The 19,429-nt window shown below is 36.8% G+C and overlaps 1 protein-coding gene across 5 annotated transcripts in view; it reads right to left on the bottom strand.

The window, feature by feature from the left end:
- Positions 1-19,429, bottom strand: part of ARHGAP32 (Rho GTPase activating protein 32) — a 298,544-nt gene that overhangs the window by 84,365 nt on the left and 194,750 nt on the right. For all 5 annotated transcript variants that reach the window (XM_060605213.3, XM_078432952.2, XM_078432951.2 and 2 more), the window contains 4 exons: positions 9,490-9,627; positions 7,245-7,337; positions 5,776-5,898; positions 4,098-4,175 (listed from right to left, as the gene is read on the bottom strand). In XM_060605213.3, coding sequence (XP_060461196.3) covers positions 4,098-4,175; positions 5,776-5,898; positions 7,245-7,337; positions 9,490-9,627 — 432 coding nt within the window. The remainder of the gene's footprint in view (positions 1-4,097; positions 4,176-5,775; positions 5,899-7,244; positions 7,338-9,489; positions 9,628-19,429) is intronic.

The following is a 19,429-nucleotide window of genomic DNA, read 5'->3' as shown; positions in this document are numbered from 1 at the left end:
CTGTGTATGTGTCTGTGTGGGGGCGGTGGAAGGGATTATATGAAACTCTATACTACCTGCTCAATTATTCTGTAAATCTGTACTAAAAATGAGGTCTAATTATTCTCTTAATGATAAAGTCACAACCCAGCAATGCACAGCATCAGTTCACAGCAATACACAGGAAAGGCTACCATACTGATGCCTGTACCTTGTCATGCCTTGAGAGCTGGCCAGAAAGGAGACAACAAACACACGTGACTGTAACAGAAGAAAAGCAGAATCCATGTAACAAGGCATGAACACTTCAAGTTGAGCAGACATGCAAGTGGAGATGCATAGGGCCTGCATACTGACAGCACACTTCCAGAAAGCTTTCCAGCAGTGCTCAGAGCATGATACTACAGAGTTGGCATCCATCCTGGGAAGCAGTGGCCCACATCCTTGTTCCCCTTTACTCTCTCTTCTGGGAACAGTCATCTCTAAATGGCCTTGATCCCCAGGAAAACTACTAGAACCTACCTCATGGTCAAGCCCAGCCCCTACACATTATTAGTGCAGGCTTCCTGCCTTGGTGGCTCCTCCCCGCATGGTCCACTGACAAAGCCCAGCTTACAATGTCCATCTGTATGTCCAGGATCAGTCAAGTTAGCTAACTGAGGTGCTGGCCGTTTCAGTCTGATCTGTCTGCCCTGCTGGACATCCCGCCCTCAGAAGAAACACACAAGACTCTGCATTCCAAAGTCACCTTGTCCAGGAAAACTTCCTAGAACTCCCAGGGAATCTTGCTGGCTCTGAACCTACCATGCATCTAAGAGACCCTGAGGGGAGCACTGAGGTCATACCAGACATGCTCCCTGGGGCATAAGGCCCCAGGGTGCCTGACTTAAACTAAGTTTAAGGGTGCCCCTTAAACTACCAAGGGCAGCTCCATTGTTGCCTTTTCTCACACTCAGGTGTAAGACTCTAATTAACAATTCCATGGAGTTAAAATATATACATGTAGAGCGCCTGGGTGGCCCAGTGGTTAAGCGTCCGACTCTTGGGTTTCGGCTCAGGTCATGATCTTACAGTTCATGAGTTCAAACCCTGCATTGGGCTCTGCGCTGAAAGTGCAGGAGCCTGCTTGGGATTTCTCTCTCCCTCTCTCTCTGCCCCTCCCCAGCTTGCTCTCTTTCTTTCTCAAAATAAATTAAAAAATAAACAAACATAAAATACATACATGGGAAAACCAATGGGCTAAGCCATTATTCCGGTTCTTTCAAACTTAAAAATCAGCGATCTCATCTATAATTATCATATTCATGGAATAAATTCTAATTATCTTCCTCTCTCAACGAAATATTTGAGTAAGGAAGGGCATATGTTTGCCATTTAAAAATACCTAACAAGGGTAGAGAACATCACAAATAGCTTGAAGAGGAGTTTTTTCCTAGATACAATATATTAATCATCACATAAAAACACATGGTAACAGAAATGTTTCCACCAGTAAAACCTGTATGCTTTACAGTCCTTAGTTGGTTCATCTTTACAGCATTTTTTGCTGGCTGGGAAGGAAAGATGTTCTTTTTCATAGGGCTGAAAACTGAGGTGGATGAAGTTAATAATGAGACTTAAATGCAGAAATCCTACTTAGTGCTCCTCAGGCAATGGGATGGGGCAGACGTGAATTTGAGACCCTACTCCATCGCTTACAATTAGGTATCTTGGCTGTTTATTAAGCCTCTCATATTGTTTCCCCTCCATAAAAGGAGTTAATAGCTTTGTGAAGATTAAAGAAAATATTGTGTATAAAGTGCCCAGCAATACTTTGCACATAACAGATGCTCAATACATGCCTCCCCATTCAACTTCCCCCTTCAATAAGCCATGAGGCATTCTTACAAATGGACGAGTGTTTAGGAACAGCAAGGAAGAGTGGATTGTGTGGATTATTTCCTTACAGTACTGGGCTCATTTTATAAATGAAGTTTTGACAGTGACATTTAAAAACCAGTCCTGGTTTTATAGGTGACCCCCCCAAAATGCCCACAATCAACTCCCCTTTTCAAATGCATATCCTAACATGATCTAAACAGAAATGACTGCCCTTCCAAGGCTAATTAGGATGAAAAAAATTTTCAGTACTATATAAAAAACCTTTCACTATCATTTACAAATAAACCCTTTAAGTTTAAAAATCTGTTTTTATTTTAAATAATTTGTTTGGCAATAAGCTAATTTTAACAATTGTTAATTTATATACTAATTTTTAAATGAATAATCTGTTTAGGCTAGAAATTAATTTATGTGACTCTAAATAAAAGAGTTAGGAAGAGGGTGCCTGGGTGGCTCAGTCAGTGTCCGACTCATGATTTCAGTTCAGGTCATGATCTCACAGTTCATAAGTTAGAGCCCAATGTCGGGCTCTGTGCTGACAGTGCAGAGCCTGCTTGGGATTTTCTCTTTCCCTCTCTCTCTACCCCTTCCCCTACTCATGCTCTCTCTCTCCCTCTCTCTCAAAAATAAATAAACATTTATTTTTTAAAGTTAGGAATCTATACCTAGCACAAAGTCAGATCTCAATAAATATGTCACATGAAAGAAGGAGAAACCTGCTACCATTTTTACAATAATAGAATTAAAATGTTGAGAAGGACTAGAAGGATTATAAGCGGAACTTTCCAATTAAGAATAAACTAAAGTACAAAGAAAGCAAATGACTTGTCTAAGATTATAAGAAAGGTAGCCATACCAAGAAAACAATATAACTGCCATTTAAAATCCAAATTTATTTTTTTATCATCTTTTAGAGCCTAAAGTTTATATATAGCTCATTTCCATGAACATGAAAAATTGACTCCTCAATAGAAAAAAGGATACCCCAGTCTTTTATTTAGTTTTATATTTAATCAAAAGCAACAATTATGCATAGCAATTAAGATAAATGACCCCAATTATTTTGTGATATAATATGGATATGATTTTTCTAGTCTTAATCATCAAATTAAATTGCCATGGATACTTTTATAATAAAGGAATCAATAAAATTAAATTTGTAAAAAAACCAATTAAAACTTAAAAATCAATATTTTTTGAGTGAAAAGTATGCATCAGGTCTGTTCTATGTACTTTACAAATTTTATCCTCACACCTTTAATCTTTACTATAATCTTATGAAACAAAAAATAGTCCTACTATCCCCATTTTACACAGTTCACGAGCTGGAGTCCTGAATCAGGCTCTGCCCTAACAGCCTGCTTGGGATTCTCTCTTTCTCCCTCTATCTCTGCTCCTCCCCTGCTTGGGCTCTCTCTCTCTTAAAATAAGAATAAATAAACCAAAAAAAAAAAAAATGTGTGAGGGGTGCCTGGGTGGCTTAGTAGGTTAAGTGTCCGACTTTGGCTCAGGTCATGATCTCACGAGGGTTCGAGCCCCTGTGCTGACAACTCAGAGCCTGGAGTCTGCTTCAGATTCTGTGTCTCCCATGCTCTCTGCCCCTCCCCGACTTGTGCTCTGTCTCTCTATGTCTCTCAAAAATAAATAAAGGTTAAAAAAAATTTTTTTTAAATACATGTGAATCCTGATTCCAAATCAATATTAAAAGCAAGGCAGAGTCAGGGGGTGCCTGGGTGACTCAGTCGGTTAAGCCAGACATCTGACTTCAGCTCAAGTCATGATCTCACGGTTTGTGAGTTCGAGCCCCACGTCGGGCTCTGTGCTGACAGCTCAGAGCCTGAAGCCTGCTTTGGATTCTGTGTCTCCCTCTCTGTCTGCCCCTCCCCTGCTCACACACTCTCTCTCTCTCTCAAAAATAAATAAACATTAAAAAAAATTTTTTTTAAAAGCAAGGCAGAATCACAGGCCTGATAATCTAAAAGTGGTACTCAGACCTGTGATTCTATTCCTACTATGTTCCTACTGTTTCCATTTAAAGAAGAAGGAGATAAAACAACCACAAGAGTAACTAGAAAAGGAAATCCAAGTCTAATATCATCTATATTTTTCTACCTCCGCTGACAAGGTCCACTGCCAGTACATGCTGCAAAGAGAAATAAATATTACTAAAGAATAAAGAAAAACTGTTTTGTTTTGTTTTTTGTTTTTTACTCCTTCACACCTTATTTGTTGCCTACCTGAAATCCATGCTTGCCTCTCCACCATGTGCTTAACACTTTTGGGGGCATGTCAATAACAGAAACAATGTCTCCCACCTACAAGAAAAAATTTTAAGTGAAATATTTTTAGTCAAATTTTAAACCCATTACTATGTCTAGAATTTAAATGTGAACCGTAACAAAAAGTTAAGTTCCACTCTCATTCTCTGGCTAATTATTTCTGGAAAAATGTAACACTTACTTCTGCAAAGAATTTAATAATCTTAATGATTGGTAAAGAAGAGGTAAGAAGAAAAGGTAAGTGGTTAACCTACGTGTAGTAACTTCAGAAAGTCAGACTTACAGCATAGGATTTTTGAATGTCAGGTTTCACACCATCACCACCACTTCTGTTAAAATAGTCACTACTGTTACTAAAAGTAAAAGTGATCAGATCCACCTACAAGGGATAGTTTAAAATACTCATACTTAGAACCACCATAACTTTTATTCATAGACATTTAGTGAGCATTGACCATGTGTCATGTACTGTGCTGAGTACATATCTTATTAAATCATATATCAAAGGCCTAAGATATCTACAATTACTTGGTTATTCTTAGTAAGTATAAAATTTGACAAACTAGTGAGTTTATACAAACTTTTACAAAAATTATAAATATAAAATCATAATAATAGTTCTTAATAATATATTTAATGGAAATCACATTCTTCAATCCAAATAAGTGGTGATCTCTGTGACAAAACATAGTTAAGTGCTTCACAGCAATATTACTGTGGTATACATATCGCTTTTAAGAATTTTTCTTTGTAGGGGTGCCTGGGCGGCTCAGTCAGTGAAGCGTCCAACTTCAGCTCAGGTCATGATCTCACAGTCCATTAATTCGAGCCCCATGTTGGGCTCTGTGCTGACAGCTCAGAGCCTGGAGCCTGTTTCAGATTCTGTGTCTCCCTCTCTCTCTGACCCTCTCCCACTCATACTCTGTCTCTGTCTCAAAAATAAATTTAAAAAAACATTAAAATATTTTTTAAATAAAAAAGAATTTTTCTTTGTATATTTACAACTAATTTTCACATCATGGAAGAATCAACTTCACAAAGCTGTATTTGCTCACAGGCATGGCATCTTTTAAGACATACATTCCTCTGTGTATGGAACCTAAAAATCTATACTGTGTTTCTTAAACTGAATAACTGTAAGCAGTTTTTTGTCTCTCATCATCCAGTATTAGAGGAAGAAACTTAATTCCCCTCCTTTTGCATCTGATTGCAAGCAATGTTCATTTTACTTTTCATCTGTTCTTTACCTCAATCTTTGAACAAACAATGAGAAGAAGGTATCACTGGGTATCATATTTAGGTACTAAAAACACAAAACAAAAAGATTGAGACCTGGCTTTCAAGAAGGTCATGGAGACAAACAGGAGAACAATTATGACTGAGTGTAATAAATGAAAGGTCAGATATAAGCCATGAGAACAGTTCAGAGTAACATTCAATCCAGGCTCTTTGGGGATATGTATTTGCATGGAGTAGGAAGAAGATCAAGGATGACTTCCTAGAAGAAATGGGAGACATTTAAGCTGAATTTTCAAGGATGAGTATAGTCGTTAAATAAAAACAGATGGCATCCTAGGCTGAAAGACAATAGAGTATGGGGAAAGGGCCTGAGCTGACAGAGTCTTTAGTCATTTACCTCTAAAGTCAATTCATCAGGGGCCCGAGCAGTGTACCTCTTGATAACGTGGGCAGCACCAACAGCAGGAGTGTTAATGGATGATTCCTCATGAACTAGAAGATGATTTCCCTTATTATCAATCTATGACAAAGAAAATGAACTATGAGATAAAGACAGGGGACTTGTAAAAGTTTCTCTATCTACAAAAGTGTTCAATTTGATTTAGAGAAACCATAACCCAAAGAATCTTAAAAAAAAAAACAACACCTAATATTTACTGAGTACTTATTATATGCCAGTCATTGTGCTGTGCATATAACAAATGATTCAATGTAATCCTCATAAATCTAAAAGGTACTCAGCATGATTATCAACACTTAAAGATGAAGATGCTTGGGGCGCCTAGGTGGCTCAGTCCCTTAAGCAACCGACTTCGGCTCAGGTCACGATCTCGCAGTTCATGGGTTTGAGCCACCCATCAGGCTCTGTGCTGACAGCTCAGAGTCTGGAGCCTGTTTCAGATTCTGTGTCTCCCTCTCTTTGTGCCCCTACCCTGCTTGCGCTCTGTCTCTCTTTCTCTCTCTCAAAAATAAACAAACATTTAAAAAAAAAACCTAAAGATGAAGATGCTAAAGCTCAAAGAGCTTATGTAATTTATGAGAAATTAAATACAGTAAAACCTTTGTTTGTGTGCATAATTCATTCTGGAAACATGCTTGTAATCCAAAGCAAATTACTTGTATATCAAAGTAATCACTTGTGTATCAAAGCAAATTTCAAGGACCACTGGCTCAGTTGTAATCACATGACATTCGGCGTCACGTACTACTCATATTGCAAGACATTGCTCCTTTAGCAAGTTAAAATACATTAGAAATGTTTGGTCGTCTTGTGAAACACTCTCAGAACAAGTTACTTGTAATCTGAGGTTTCACTGTAATTTTCCAAGATCACACAGCCAATAATAGAAAAACCAGTATCTCAGTGCAAGTTGGCCTGGTGCTAAATTCCATATTCTTTCTACTTCCCATTCTGACTTGCCAATTTCCACTGGAAGGAGAGAATAAATCTGCAAATTAAGGAGAAATACTTAACATATTTTCTGGATACTGTGTAACACTCAATACTTAAACTGGACTCTTTAAAAGGTTAATTGTCTGTCATTCATAAATAATTGAAAAATATTTTCAATTACTAAGTCAATTAAATATATATATCTTGCTAAATGTACACTTAATACATTAAACACCAAAATAAGAGGTGTCACTGCAATTCACAAGATATATTAAAATTAGTTTCCTGGATTCTCAAAGAAAGATTTGAGATAAAAAAAATACTTAGCATAAGACATATCTATCCTTCCAAAAGATGAGCATTAATTCTATTTCTTTGATTCCTGAAGCTCAATAGCTATAGAAATTAAATTAACATTAAATTTCGTAGACAATTCAAAAATAAATTTTGATAAGAAGTGAATTAGAAAATACCTCCATCCAAGTAAGGGCAGGTCCACAATTGATCTTGTTGCCAGCAATAGCTGAAAGGCGGGAGAGGTAAGCCATAAGCATCTGAGTGATGGACTAAAGAGAAAGAGAAGATTCAGTGGTAACTCCAAGTCAAGATACTGCACTCCCTGTCCAAGTAACTGGTATAAATTAGTTGTTTCTGGGGCAAAAATTCTGTAGATTTTTAGGCATTTTAATAGTTACAGAGGATTCTTCACAGAGGCTTAAGAGTTCCGTGAAGTGAAACCATCGGCACTTACATAGAAATCCCCTGTCTTGTGAAGAACTTTAACTGCTAGCTCCTCATCATCAGGGGGTCATACTATTCTATAGCTTCTAATTTTATTGCTGTCTCTATCTCATACTGAAAATGTAAAAAAATAATCACAGCAGAGACATACTTGGCTTTTCTGCCAGCTTCCCCCTGGCTACTCTGAAACTCCAAGACCTGCTGTAAGCTTCCAGGCATGCAGCTGCGGCAGGACAGCCATGTTCATATGTGATCCCACACCACGGGTCCGTGGATTGGTCCAGAAATGGGACCAAACACTAGCTGGCCTAACAAGAGTTACTGCAGGAATTAGGAATTAAGTTGAAAATATTTAATTCATTCTAGCAGCTGTCTTAAAAAAAGAGATTAAAAACCTGGGGCCTTTTAGTAGTGGCCATGTTCTGAGACAGCTTGAGAAAGAGAAATGGAACAAAGAGACAGAGATAGGAAACAGAGACAGACTTCTAGATTTTCGGTGATACAAAAGAAGCTGTGGTTTTAGAATATTCCTGAGACCCCGTTCCTGTGTCAGTTCTTGCATGACTGATGATGCCTCTACTTTGTCCTACCTACTTAGTTGCCTTGGAATTAATTACAGATTTGAAATCGCTTCCCATCAGGACTTGAAAGACATCTGCACTGTTTTCAAGCTGCTATTGAGTCTACTGTCAATACAATTCTTGTTCTTTTTTTTTTTTTAAAGCATGTTTTTTTGCTCTCTGGAAGCTTTTGGTGTTCTCTGTTTTGGCTGTTGAAATTTCACTACACTGTTTATAGATGCATGTCTTTTCAGTCATTATATTTAGTACTTACTGGGCCCATGTGATCTGAAACATGGCTTTCTTTAGCTTTAGGGCATTTTCTTATATTAACTTTTAGTTACTTCCATCTCCTGTATCCTGCTAGAACTCCTAGGAGAGGGAAGTAGGAACTTCAGGATCTTTTCTCCATGATTCCCACTGTTCTCACGCAACTTTTTATCTTTCATTCCCTTCTGGGGCTGTATTATTATAAAGTTTGCTCTCCCAGCTCACTAATGCTCTCTTCATCTGTGTCCATTCTGCACACAGTCCAGCTCTTCAGGTTTGCTATAACTAAAATTAATTTAAATAAGTACATGTTCATTTCTAAGATCTCTGATTTTTTATTTTTCTAAAAATATGTTCTCATTCCATGACTATGATTGCCTCCTGTCTCTCTGAGGATAGTAACCATGCTTCTGAAAGCCCTCTGTTTGCTCTTCTCAATTATTTTATTTATTTGGCTTTTACGATTAAGATTTCTAGTTGATCTGTCTTCTTCAATCCTCCTGTACCTGTTTGTATGCAGTATTTGCTCACCCCCATAAATCTTATCCTATCTACTTTCAAAGATTCCTCACATCATGATCTCATGGTTGTGAGACCGAGCCCTGCGTCAGGCTCTGTGCTAGGCATGGAGCCTGCTTAGGATTCTCTCTCTCCCTCTCCCTCCCTCTCAAAAAAATAAAAAATAAAGAAGATTCCTCATAATTTTGATGGTTTTTATATTCTGATGTTATAAAGAATCTTTTCCCATTTAATTTTTTTAAAATCTTTTATATTTTTACTAGAAATTTGACAGGAGTAAAGATAAGGGCACAGATATGGCATGCCATCATAAGCTATGCCTTTCTTTAATTATTAGTGAGGTCAACATTTTTCCATGTTTTTGCCTCCATATTTTATATTCTCTTTGAATAATGGTCTCATATATGTAGCCCATTATATATTATGAATCTTTTTAATAAAGTTACACACCAAACCTACTTTAATTCTAAACGTTCTACATAGCACTATAACTTTTTCAGTTATGAAATAATTAAATAATCCCAAGAATCATCCTGAGTGTTCGATATAAGCTTTTATTTAGTATATAGGCAACACTTTCTGCTAATTTATATACAGCAATTAAGGCTGCAAAGAACTAAATGCTTACCTCTGGACTATCCTTCAGAGCATCAGAACGGGGAAGCTCTGAGAGTTGGGAGAATCGTCGGTCATAAATACATAAATGAAGATGTTTATCAAGTACCCGAAAATCTTCATAACTTCTTTTAACAATCCAACTTTTACCCTATGGGTAAGAAAAAAAAGACACTTATAATCTGCCTCTTAGAAAATGCTTATGAATCAGGCCTTATTCTATAATGGCATTATGAGATTTTATATTTTCTAGTGAAAAACTTCTATCAACTTGTTAGTAAATAGGTAAATACTCAAACTCCAAAACAATCTAATGAGTTACACTACACCAAAAGGTCAATAATGAAAATAAGATAAAAGTCTCCACTCTCTCTACTGCTCATCAAAGTCCACTGGCTCTCTGGGAGCAGTAACTGCTACATGGTAAGACAGCATGTGGCCTTAAATCCACAAAAAGAATCATAAAATAATTTGGGGTGGGAGAATATAATCAAAAATTAAAGAAAAATAAAACCAAGTTATTGATAGGTATCATCAACATTTTCTATGACTAAGACTGGAAAATCAAAACCACTACAGTCCTCATCAATACACATTCAATATACAAATATTATCTAGAACTCATTATCCTTCCCAACATCTCAGGCTTTCTTCCTTGCCTTGCCCAATCTCACAAGCTCATCAAAAATGAAAATCTGGGGTGCCTGGTTGGCTCAGTAGGTTGAACATCCAACTCTTTATTTCGACTCAAGTCATGATCCCAGGGGTGTGAAATCGAGCTCCACATCGGGCTCCGTGCTGAGCATGGAACCTGCTCTCTCTGACTTCCTCTTTCTCTCAATCTTTCCCTCTGCCTCTCTCCCCCATTTGCTCTCACTCTCTAAAATAAATTTAAAAAAAAAAACAATGAAAATCTACTCCCAGAGCTTATTTATTATTACATTCTACCTCCTAATTTTCTCTTGACTCTATCACTTCCCCTAGCCCAAGCTTTAGTAGGGATGAATATCATTTCTTACCGAGAATACTGCTAATTGTCCTCACCTTTGATCTCCCCTGCTCCCCTTCCCACCACTACAAAATACAAAGCTTATCAGGTGACACTATCAAAAATCCATCGAGAGCTCCCATGAGTCAGCACTGCTGCAGAGCATTTAGTCTTGCAATTTTATCTAATTTTATACAGAGGCTCTCATCTCATAAAATTCTAGAAGGACTGCAAGAAAGGCCTGAGAGCAACCATCTCAGAACTGAAGAAACACTTTTAGTGGAAGTCTTCTCCATGTGCCCCAGCCAAATGGGGCAGAGGCAGAATGCACCACTTCATAAGGCAGAGATGTGAATTCTACACAGAGGTATATTAAAACTAACATGATCAGGAGCGCCTAGGTGGCTCAGTCAGTTGAACATCCAACTTTGGCTCAGGTCATGATCTCACAGCTCATGAGTTCGAGCCCCGCATCAGGCTCTGTGCTGACAGCTCAGAGCCTGGAGCCTGCTTCGGATTCTGTGCCTCCCCCTCTCTCTGCCCCAACCCACTCGCATTCTGTCTCTTTCTCTCTCAAAAATAAATGCTAAAAAAATTTTTTTAAATAAAACTAACATGATCAACTTGCATAATCCTACTCTGGACTGAAATTCTCTATCACGTAGATGGAGAACAATACCAACTCCCTGTCTGAGAGGGTTTTTAGAATGAATTAAGACAATAACACATGGCAGAGCCTTTTAAAGAAAAGTGTCCTGGTCACTATTCTAAGAAATGCTAGTTCCATGAGTCTGAAATGGGATCCAGTTAATTCTGATGATCAGCCTGAACTGGGAACCACTGATCCATAGGATAAAGTCCAAACATATTTGCATATATCATGGCTTTCATCATCTAGGTTCTGTCTGAATTTATACTCTGATCTCAGTCATTACTCCTCCATGCCCTTTCTCTGCCTCCAGTTATGCTCAATTACTTACATTTATTCAGTTTATGAGACATTTGTTCCCTTTCTTGCCTCCATGATCTTTAACTGCTGCTTCTTTGGCTATGGAAAGTCACTCTTTTACTCTTTGCTGAAGTAAGCTCCTTTGTTTCCTCAGTTCTAACACTGCCTTCTAACCCAAATATTTCCTAAATAACCATAGGGAGTTAAATACTTGATCCTTTGGGATGGCAAAAATAAAAACTAAAAACAAACAAAGGCAGAAATAAAAGGAAAAACTTAGCATACAGTTGCAATTATTTTCTCTTTCATACACACATTTTTTAAAACTATGCAACACTTCAAATACCAGAAAAGTAAACAAAATAATTTATCACATACTCATGTCTCTATCACAGAGATTAAACAGATGTTGACTTTTTTGTTTCAAAGCTCTGGATGTTATTTTAAAGAACCAATTATTATAGATACAAAGCACCATTCTTTGTATCCCTTCTAAAAGTAAAGACAGGAGTTGATGTGTATTGTTATCATGCATAAATGCATTTTATACCTTTACCATATATGCATGTATACAGTACATTGTCCAAAACAAGTAATAAGATTTTACTTCATTCTCTATGAACCTAATCACAAATTAAGTAATTTGCTTAAAGCCTCACATATGTGAGAGAACAGAAATTAAAACACACGTCAAAAAAAAATAAATTTTCATCTGAACAAGGTTTTACGTCCATCATCCATAGTATTTTAAATTTATCCATTCTATCTTCTGATTTGGATTAGGCCTAAAGTGTGTGTGTGTGTGTGTGTGTGTGTGTGTGTGTGTGTGTGTGTGTGTTTTAAATGTATATGAGGAGGGCACCTGGGTAGCTCAGTCAGTTATGCGACCAAATTTGGCTCAGGTCATGATCTAGTGGTTTGAGTTCGAGCCCCACATAGGGCTCTCCACTGTCAGTACAGATCCCTCTATGGAGGCACTGTCTCCCTTTCTCTGCCCCTCTCTCACTTGTGTTCACTTACATGCACATGCTTTCTCTCTCGCTCTCTCAAAAATAAACATTAAAAAAATGTATATGGAGGTGCCTGGGTGGCTCAGTCGGTTGAGGGTCCAACTTCGGCTCAGATCATGATCTCATGGTTCGTGAGTTCCAGCCCCACATTGGGCTTGCTGCTGTCAGAATAGAGACTGCTTCCGATCTTCTGTCCCCCTCTTCCTCTGTCCCTCCCTGCTCATGCTCACTCTTTCTCACTCCCTCCCCAAAATAAATAAAAACATCTAAAAAATAAAATAAAATAAAAATGTATATGAATACTTTAGGTACAGCACAACAAGGTCTAATTCGCCCAAGTGACCACACCTTATTTACATTACCTGCATAGATCCTAAAAATATATATCTGAAATAAAGAAATAGCTGAAAACTTGATTATAGGATCAGAATGTCCTAATTGTGAATCCTGGCTGTTTAAGAACTAAATGATGTAAATTAATGTAAAATGATTAGTAGAGTATCAGTTAACAGAAATGGCTCAGTACACGCTGGCTATTACTATTCTTTACTGATTTAGAGAACTTGTTCTCAGTCAAACACTTAGAATTAGAGAACAGAGTTTCCAAACAAAACCCCATGGTATTTAGCAGAACAAATGACTGGTCACCAAAAGCTCAGCAACTCAAAGGAAAAAGAACATTTTTACTGATGACTTTCAAGTACATCAGGTTTTCAACTAGAGAAGTTAATCCATCTTTAGAGGTCAAAGGTTGTTTTCCATACTGGCTGAGTTTCCAGCTTTAATATTGGAAAGTAAATCTTAAATTTAATATCATTATTTGAAGATAACCTATAGATCCGGTGACATTTTGTTTTTGTTTTGTTTTCCTGCTTTCTTTTAGAAAAAAATGTAACATCAGGATTTCAAGTCACTAGTACAAAGGCCAAGCAATCAATCAGGATCAACTTTAAACATGCGTATAGTCATCCCACTGTCTGGGAAGGAGAGAAATAAGCTGACAACTTGGTACATTCACATCTATTACTCCTTTCGAGCCAACAGACTGTGGGAAGTGGTCAATATAAAGAAAATGTAGTCCTGTATTTGTTGTTACCTGGTGCTTTTAGAATAGAAATTGGCTCTGCTTTTAATCCCGTTTTCATTAAGCATTTCTCACTAAATGAAGAATATTCTGACATAATTGTAAGGTATTAGGACCTGAGTATCTGCATCTCCCCAAAATTCGTATGTGGAAACCCAAGCCTCCAATATGATGGCATTAGGAAATGGAGCCTTTGGGAAATAATTAGATGAGATGAGGTCATGAGGGTGGAACCCTCATGAATGAGATTAGTGCCCTTACAGGAGCCCTAAGAGAGCTTGCTTCTCCTTCTCTATGCTCTGCTACATGAAGTTATAAGAAGCTAGCTGTTTGCAGTCTGAGAAACGGCTCTCACCAGAACTTTGCCATTCTGACCTCCTGATCTCAGACTTCCAGCTTCCAGAACTGTTGGAAATAAATTTGTATTGTTTATAAGGTACCCAGTTTATGGTACTTTGTGAAAGCACCCCAAACTAAGACATAAGGTAACATTTGGCCCTTGGCATATCACTTTCCCCTTGGCATACAAAACAGATTTCTAGATCAACATAACTGTGAAACACAGAAGGAAAAGAGAAGAAAGAAAACAATGAGGAAAGCAGTAGTCAGTAATGCGGGATTTAAATTTAAACTACTATGGGCTACCTTAGGTGGTAGACCTTAGGTAACTTCTAAACCTCAGTTTACTCATCTATAAAATGGGGAAGTTAACAGTACCTGGAAGTCGAAAGATTAAATGAAATAATGCATGTGAGTTACTGAGCACACTGCCTGCCAATCATTCATTGAACATTCTTATCACTACTGATATTTTTGTCACTGGTATAGCGGTCTGGCCCAGAAATACCTTCTGAATGTTCTATTAGTCATATACTTGTCATGCATGGGGTATAACAGACAAATAGTTTGGTTGAAACTGTTAACATGCACGGACAATATTAACGATACATTCACTAACCTAGACTGATTTTGGAAAAGCTGTTAAATCGTGCAAATTGATAGAATTGGGAAGTTCCCAGGTTAAAAGCTCAATAATTGAAAACAAGATTGTGTATGTGCTGCTGAAGCGAGCACAAAAAACAGGATTGTAATAACAGGATGTAATAATTGTATCTAAGTCTATGCTCCAATTTCTTATACTTCTTTAGAATAAATTCCTGGGTCGCCTGGGTGGCTCAGTGGGTTGAGTGTCCGACTTCAGCTCAGGTCATGATCTCATGGCTACTGAGTTTGAGTCCCATCTTGGGATCTGTGTTGACAGCTCTCGGTGCCTGCTTTGGATTCTGCCCCTCACCGTTCATGCTCTCTCTCTCTCTCTTGCTCTCAAAAAGAAACATTAAAATTCTTTTAGAAGAATAAATTCCTAAAAATTGTGACATCATCTAAACCTAAGTGCAGAGTATACTGAATCTCTCTGCACTATTTTTGCAAATTTTTATAAGACTAAATTTATTTTTAATTTAAAAAGTTAAAATACACACACAATTTCTAAAAATGGAAAGATTGTACCAATTTTTACTGTTTGTGCCTATTTTACTGCATCTACACTAATATTTATTTATAAAAGCACTTTAATTTTCCAAAAGGTGAAAATGATATCTTTATTCTTTTAGGAATTATCTATTTACATCTTTGACAATTTTTCTACTAAAATATATTGTATACTCCTATAATTATTGCTTATCAAACTTATCAAACCCTATTACACTGAATGTCTAGCCAAAGTATTTCATTTAACTATTAGCCCTTTGAAAGCTTAACACTTTTACTCAAATAGCTTGTTAGTCAAGAAATTTCCTTGGTCTCTCAAAAAATTAAAAATAGAACTACCCTGTAACCCAGCAATTTCACTACTAGGTATTTTTCCAAAGGATACAAAAATGCTGATTCAAAGGAGCACATGCACCCCAATATTTACAGCAGCACTATCAACAATAGCCAAATTATAGGAAGAGCCCAAATGTCCATCAACTGATGAATGGATAAAGAAGATGTGATACACACACACACACACACACACACACACACACACACACACACACAGGAATATTACTTGGTGATCAAAAAGAATGAAATCGTGCCAGGTGCCAACAATGTGGATGGAACTAGAGGGTATTATGCTAAACAAAGTAAGTCAGTCAGAGAAAGACAAATATCACATCACTTTATTCATATGTGGAATTTGAGAAACTCAACAGATGAACATAGGGGAGAGGAAGGAAAAATAAGATAAAAAGAGAAAGGAAGGCAAACCATAAGAGATTCTTAAACACAGAGAGCATACTGAGGGTTGCTGGATGCATTTCGGGTGGGGGGATGGACTATATGGGTGATAGGCATTGGGGAGGGCATCTGTTGGGATGAGCACTGGGGTGTTGTATGTGGGTGATGGGTCACTGGATTCTACTGAAATCATAATTGTACTGTATGTTTCTTCCTTTCCCATTTGTATATCTTTTATTTCCTTTTCTTGCCTTAATGGCATTAGCTAGGAATTCCAGCACAGTGTTGAAAAGCAGTGGAAAGAGGGGACGTCCTTACCTTGTTCCTGATCTTATTTACAGAATGAGTTTCTCACTATTACAGTTATAGATTTTTTATAGATACTCTTTATCAAGTTGAGGACATTTCCCACTAATCTTAGTTTACTGAGAATTTTTAATCATGAATGATTAAATTTAATGACCAAAATAGCAGAATACAAAGTTAATATAAAAAAGCCAATTGCTTTCCAATGTACCAACAATGATTAAATTCAATTTGAAGTTAAAAGCACAATAGTATTTATATCAGCACACCCCCCCAAAAATAGAAAGAATTAAATACAAATCTAAAAAAACATGGGGGTGCCTGGGTGCCTCAGTCAGTTGAGCGTCCAACTTCAGCTCAGGTCATGACTTCATGGTTCACGAATTCAAGCCCCGCATCAGGCTCTGTGCTGACAACTCAGAGCCTAGAGCCTGCATCAGATACCGTGTCTCCCTCTCTCTCTGTCTCTCCCCCACTCAAAAGTCTCTCTCTCTCTCTCTCTCTCTCTGAAAAATAAACATTAAAAGAATTTTTTTAACTATGTACAAGATCTGTATGAGGAAACCTACAATATTCTGGTAAAGGTAAACAACTAAAAAAATTTGAGAGATATACCATGTTCCTGGATAGAAGGGTCAATATATGGTCAAGGTATCAATTCTTCCAAACTTGATCTATAGATTCACAATGCTATGCCAATCAAAACCAAAGCAAGTTTTTTTTTTTTTATTTTAAAGTTTATAGAGAGAGGTAAAAGATTAGAACAGCTAACACAACATTAAAGGAGAAGAACAAAGTTGGGAGACTGACACCAAGTGACTTAAAGACATACCATAAAGCTATAATCATCAATACAGTGTGGTATTAGCAAAAAAAAAAAAAAAAAAAAAAAAAAAAATTAACAAATACATCAATGAAACAGAACAGAGAGCCCAGAAATAGACCCACATAAATACTGTCAATTGATCTTTGACAAAAGAGAAAAGTCAACACAGTGGATTTAAAAAAAAAATTCTTTTCAACAAATAGTGCTGGAAGAATTGGCAAAATCCACAGTCAAAAATATAAATCTAAATACAGACCTTACAGCTTTCAAAAAATTACTCAAAATGGATCACAGACCTTAATGTAAAATGTAAAATGATAAAACTCATAGAAGGTAACATAGGAGAAAATACAAATGCTCTTGGGTTTGGTGATAAACTTTTTTAGATACATTAGAGTCACAATCCATGAAAGAACTGATGAGCTGGACTTCACTGAAATTAAAATTTTCTGCTGTGTCAAGACACTATCAATAAAATGAAAAGACAAGTAATAGACTTGGGTGAAAATACTGGCAAAAGATTTATTTGATAAAAGACTGTTATCCAAAATGTACAAAGAACTCTTAAAAATCAACAATAAGAAAACAAACAGCTGATTTAAAAAGTCCAAAGACCTAAGCAGACACCTCACCAAAAAGATATGCAAATAATAGATAAGTATATGAAAAAATGCTCCACACAATACGTCATCAAGGAAATGCAAATTAAAACGAGATAACACCACACACCTATTAAAATGGCAAAAACCTAGAACTAAATGCTGACAAAGATGTGAAATAATAGGAAATGTCTTCCATTGCTAGTAGGAATACAAAATGGTAAACACACTTTGGAAGACAACTTGTCAGTTTCTTATAAAACTAAAGATACCTTACCACAGGTTCCAGCAATTAGACTCCTTGGTGTTCATCCAAATGAGCTAAAAAGTTGTGTCCACACAAAAGCCTGTACATGCATGTTCACAGCAGCTTTATTTATAAATGCTGAAACTTAGGGGTGCCTGGGTGGCTCAGTCGGTTAAGGGTACCACTTTGGCTCACATCATCATCTCATGATTTGTGAGTTTGGGCCCTGCATCAAGCTCTGTGCTGAGCTCAGAACCTGGAGCCTGCTTCAGATTCTGTGTCTCCCTCTCTCTCTGCCCCTCTCCTGCTTGTGCTCTGTGTCTGTCTCTCAAAAAAAAAAATTTTTTTTTAAATGCTGAAACTTGGAAGCAATCAAGATATCCTTCAGCTGGTGAATGTATATATAAACTGTGATACATCCAGAAAATTCAGTATTAATCAGCACTAAAAAAAAAAAAAAATAAGAAACTATCGAGCCATTAGAAGACATGGAGAAAATTTAAATGCATACTACTAAGTGAAAGAAGCCAAGCTGAAAAGTCTATGTACTGTATAACTCCAACTATATGACATTTTGAAAAAGGCAAAACTACAGAGACAGTAAAAATATCTGTGGTTGCCACTGGTTAGGGAGAAGTAAGAAATAGAGCACAGAATTTTTAGGGCAGTGAAATAATTTTGTATGATACCTTAATGGTGGGTACATATAATTATAAATTTGTCCAAACCCACAGAACATACAACACCATGACTGAACCCTTGCTGACAAAGCTATGTCAGTGTAGGTTCATCACTGTCACAAATGTATCATGTTGGGGAAAGACATCTATCGTGGAGTCGGGCATGTGTGGGGATAAAACATATGCAGGAACCTCATACTTTCTACTCAAGTTTGCTGTGAACCTAAAACTAATCTAAAAAATCAACTATATTAACTGTTAAAAATAAATCGTGTTTTCTTCCATCCAAACAGTCTTACTCAAGGAAATAAATATCAACCAACCACATAAATGCAAATGAGCCTAAAAATGGTGAGGGACTGGATTTCAAAATTCATTTCCTCATATATCAGTGAACTGATTTCTTTCAATTTTTTTAAAAATGTTCTTGTGCCAGCAAAAAATCTGTCCTTTTATACAGAATGTCATTCACCAAATGAAAACCTTAATTTGCAAATCATCTGAAACTTAGATTCAGTGAGAAAATTCTAAAAATAGTAAAATACCTACCATTCTGGCAGAAATTCATCCAATTTCTAAAAGTAAATAAAGTACAACTGACCCTTGAACAACATGAGAAGGGGCACGGATTCCCCTTCACAGTCGAAAATCCACATATAAGTTTGCTTCTCCAAAACATAACTGCTAATAGCTTACTCTTGACTGGAAACCTTGCCAATAATATAAACAGGCAACAAACATATTTTTATGCTATATTATGTACTATTCTTACAATAAAGTAAGATAGAGAAAAAATGTATTATTAAGAGAATCATAAAGAAGAGAAATACATTTACAGTAATGTACTCTATTTAGCGAAAAACATCTATGTATAAGTGGAACCATTCTATTCAAACCAATGTTGATGTTCAAGGTTCAACTACAAAGGATCAGAATAACTTAGAAATTCACTTCTTTTATAAATATATCAACACAAAAACAATACAAAAACTCCTTATGGGGCACCTGGGTGGCTCAGCTGATTAAGCATCCGACTCTTGA

Source organism: Panthera onca, chromosome D1 (genome assembly GCF_046562875.1).
Source record: "Panthera onca isolate mPanOnc1 chromosome D1, mPanOnc1 haplotype 2, whole genome shotgun sequence".
NCBI lineage: Eukaryota > Metazoa > Chordata > Mammalia > Carnivora > Felidae > Panthera > Panthera onca.
The sequence above is the reverse complement of the archived record's forward strand: the minus strand, read 5'-3'. Positions and strand labels throughout refer to the sequence as shown.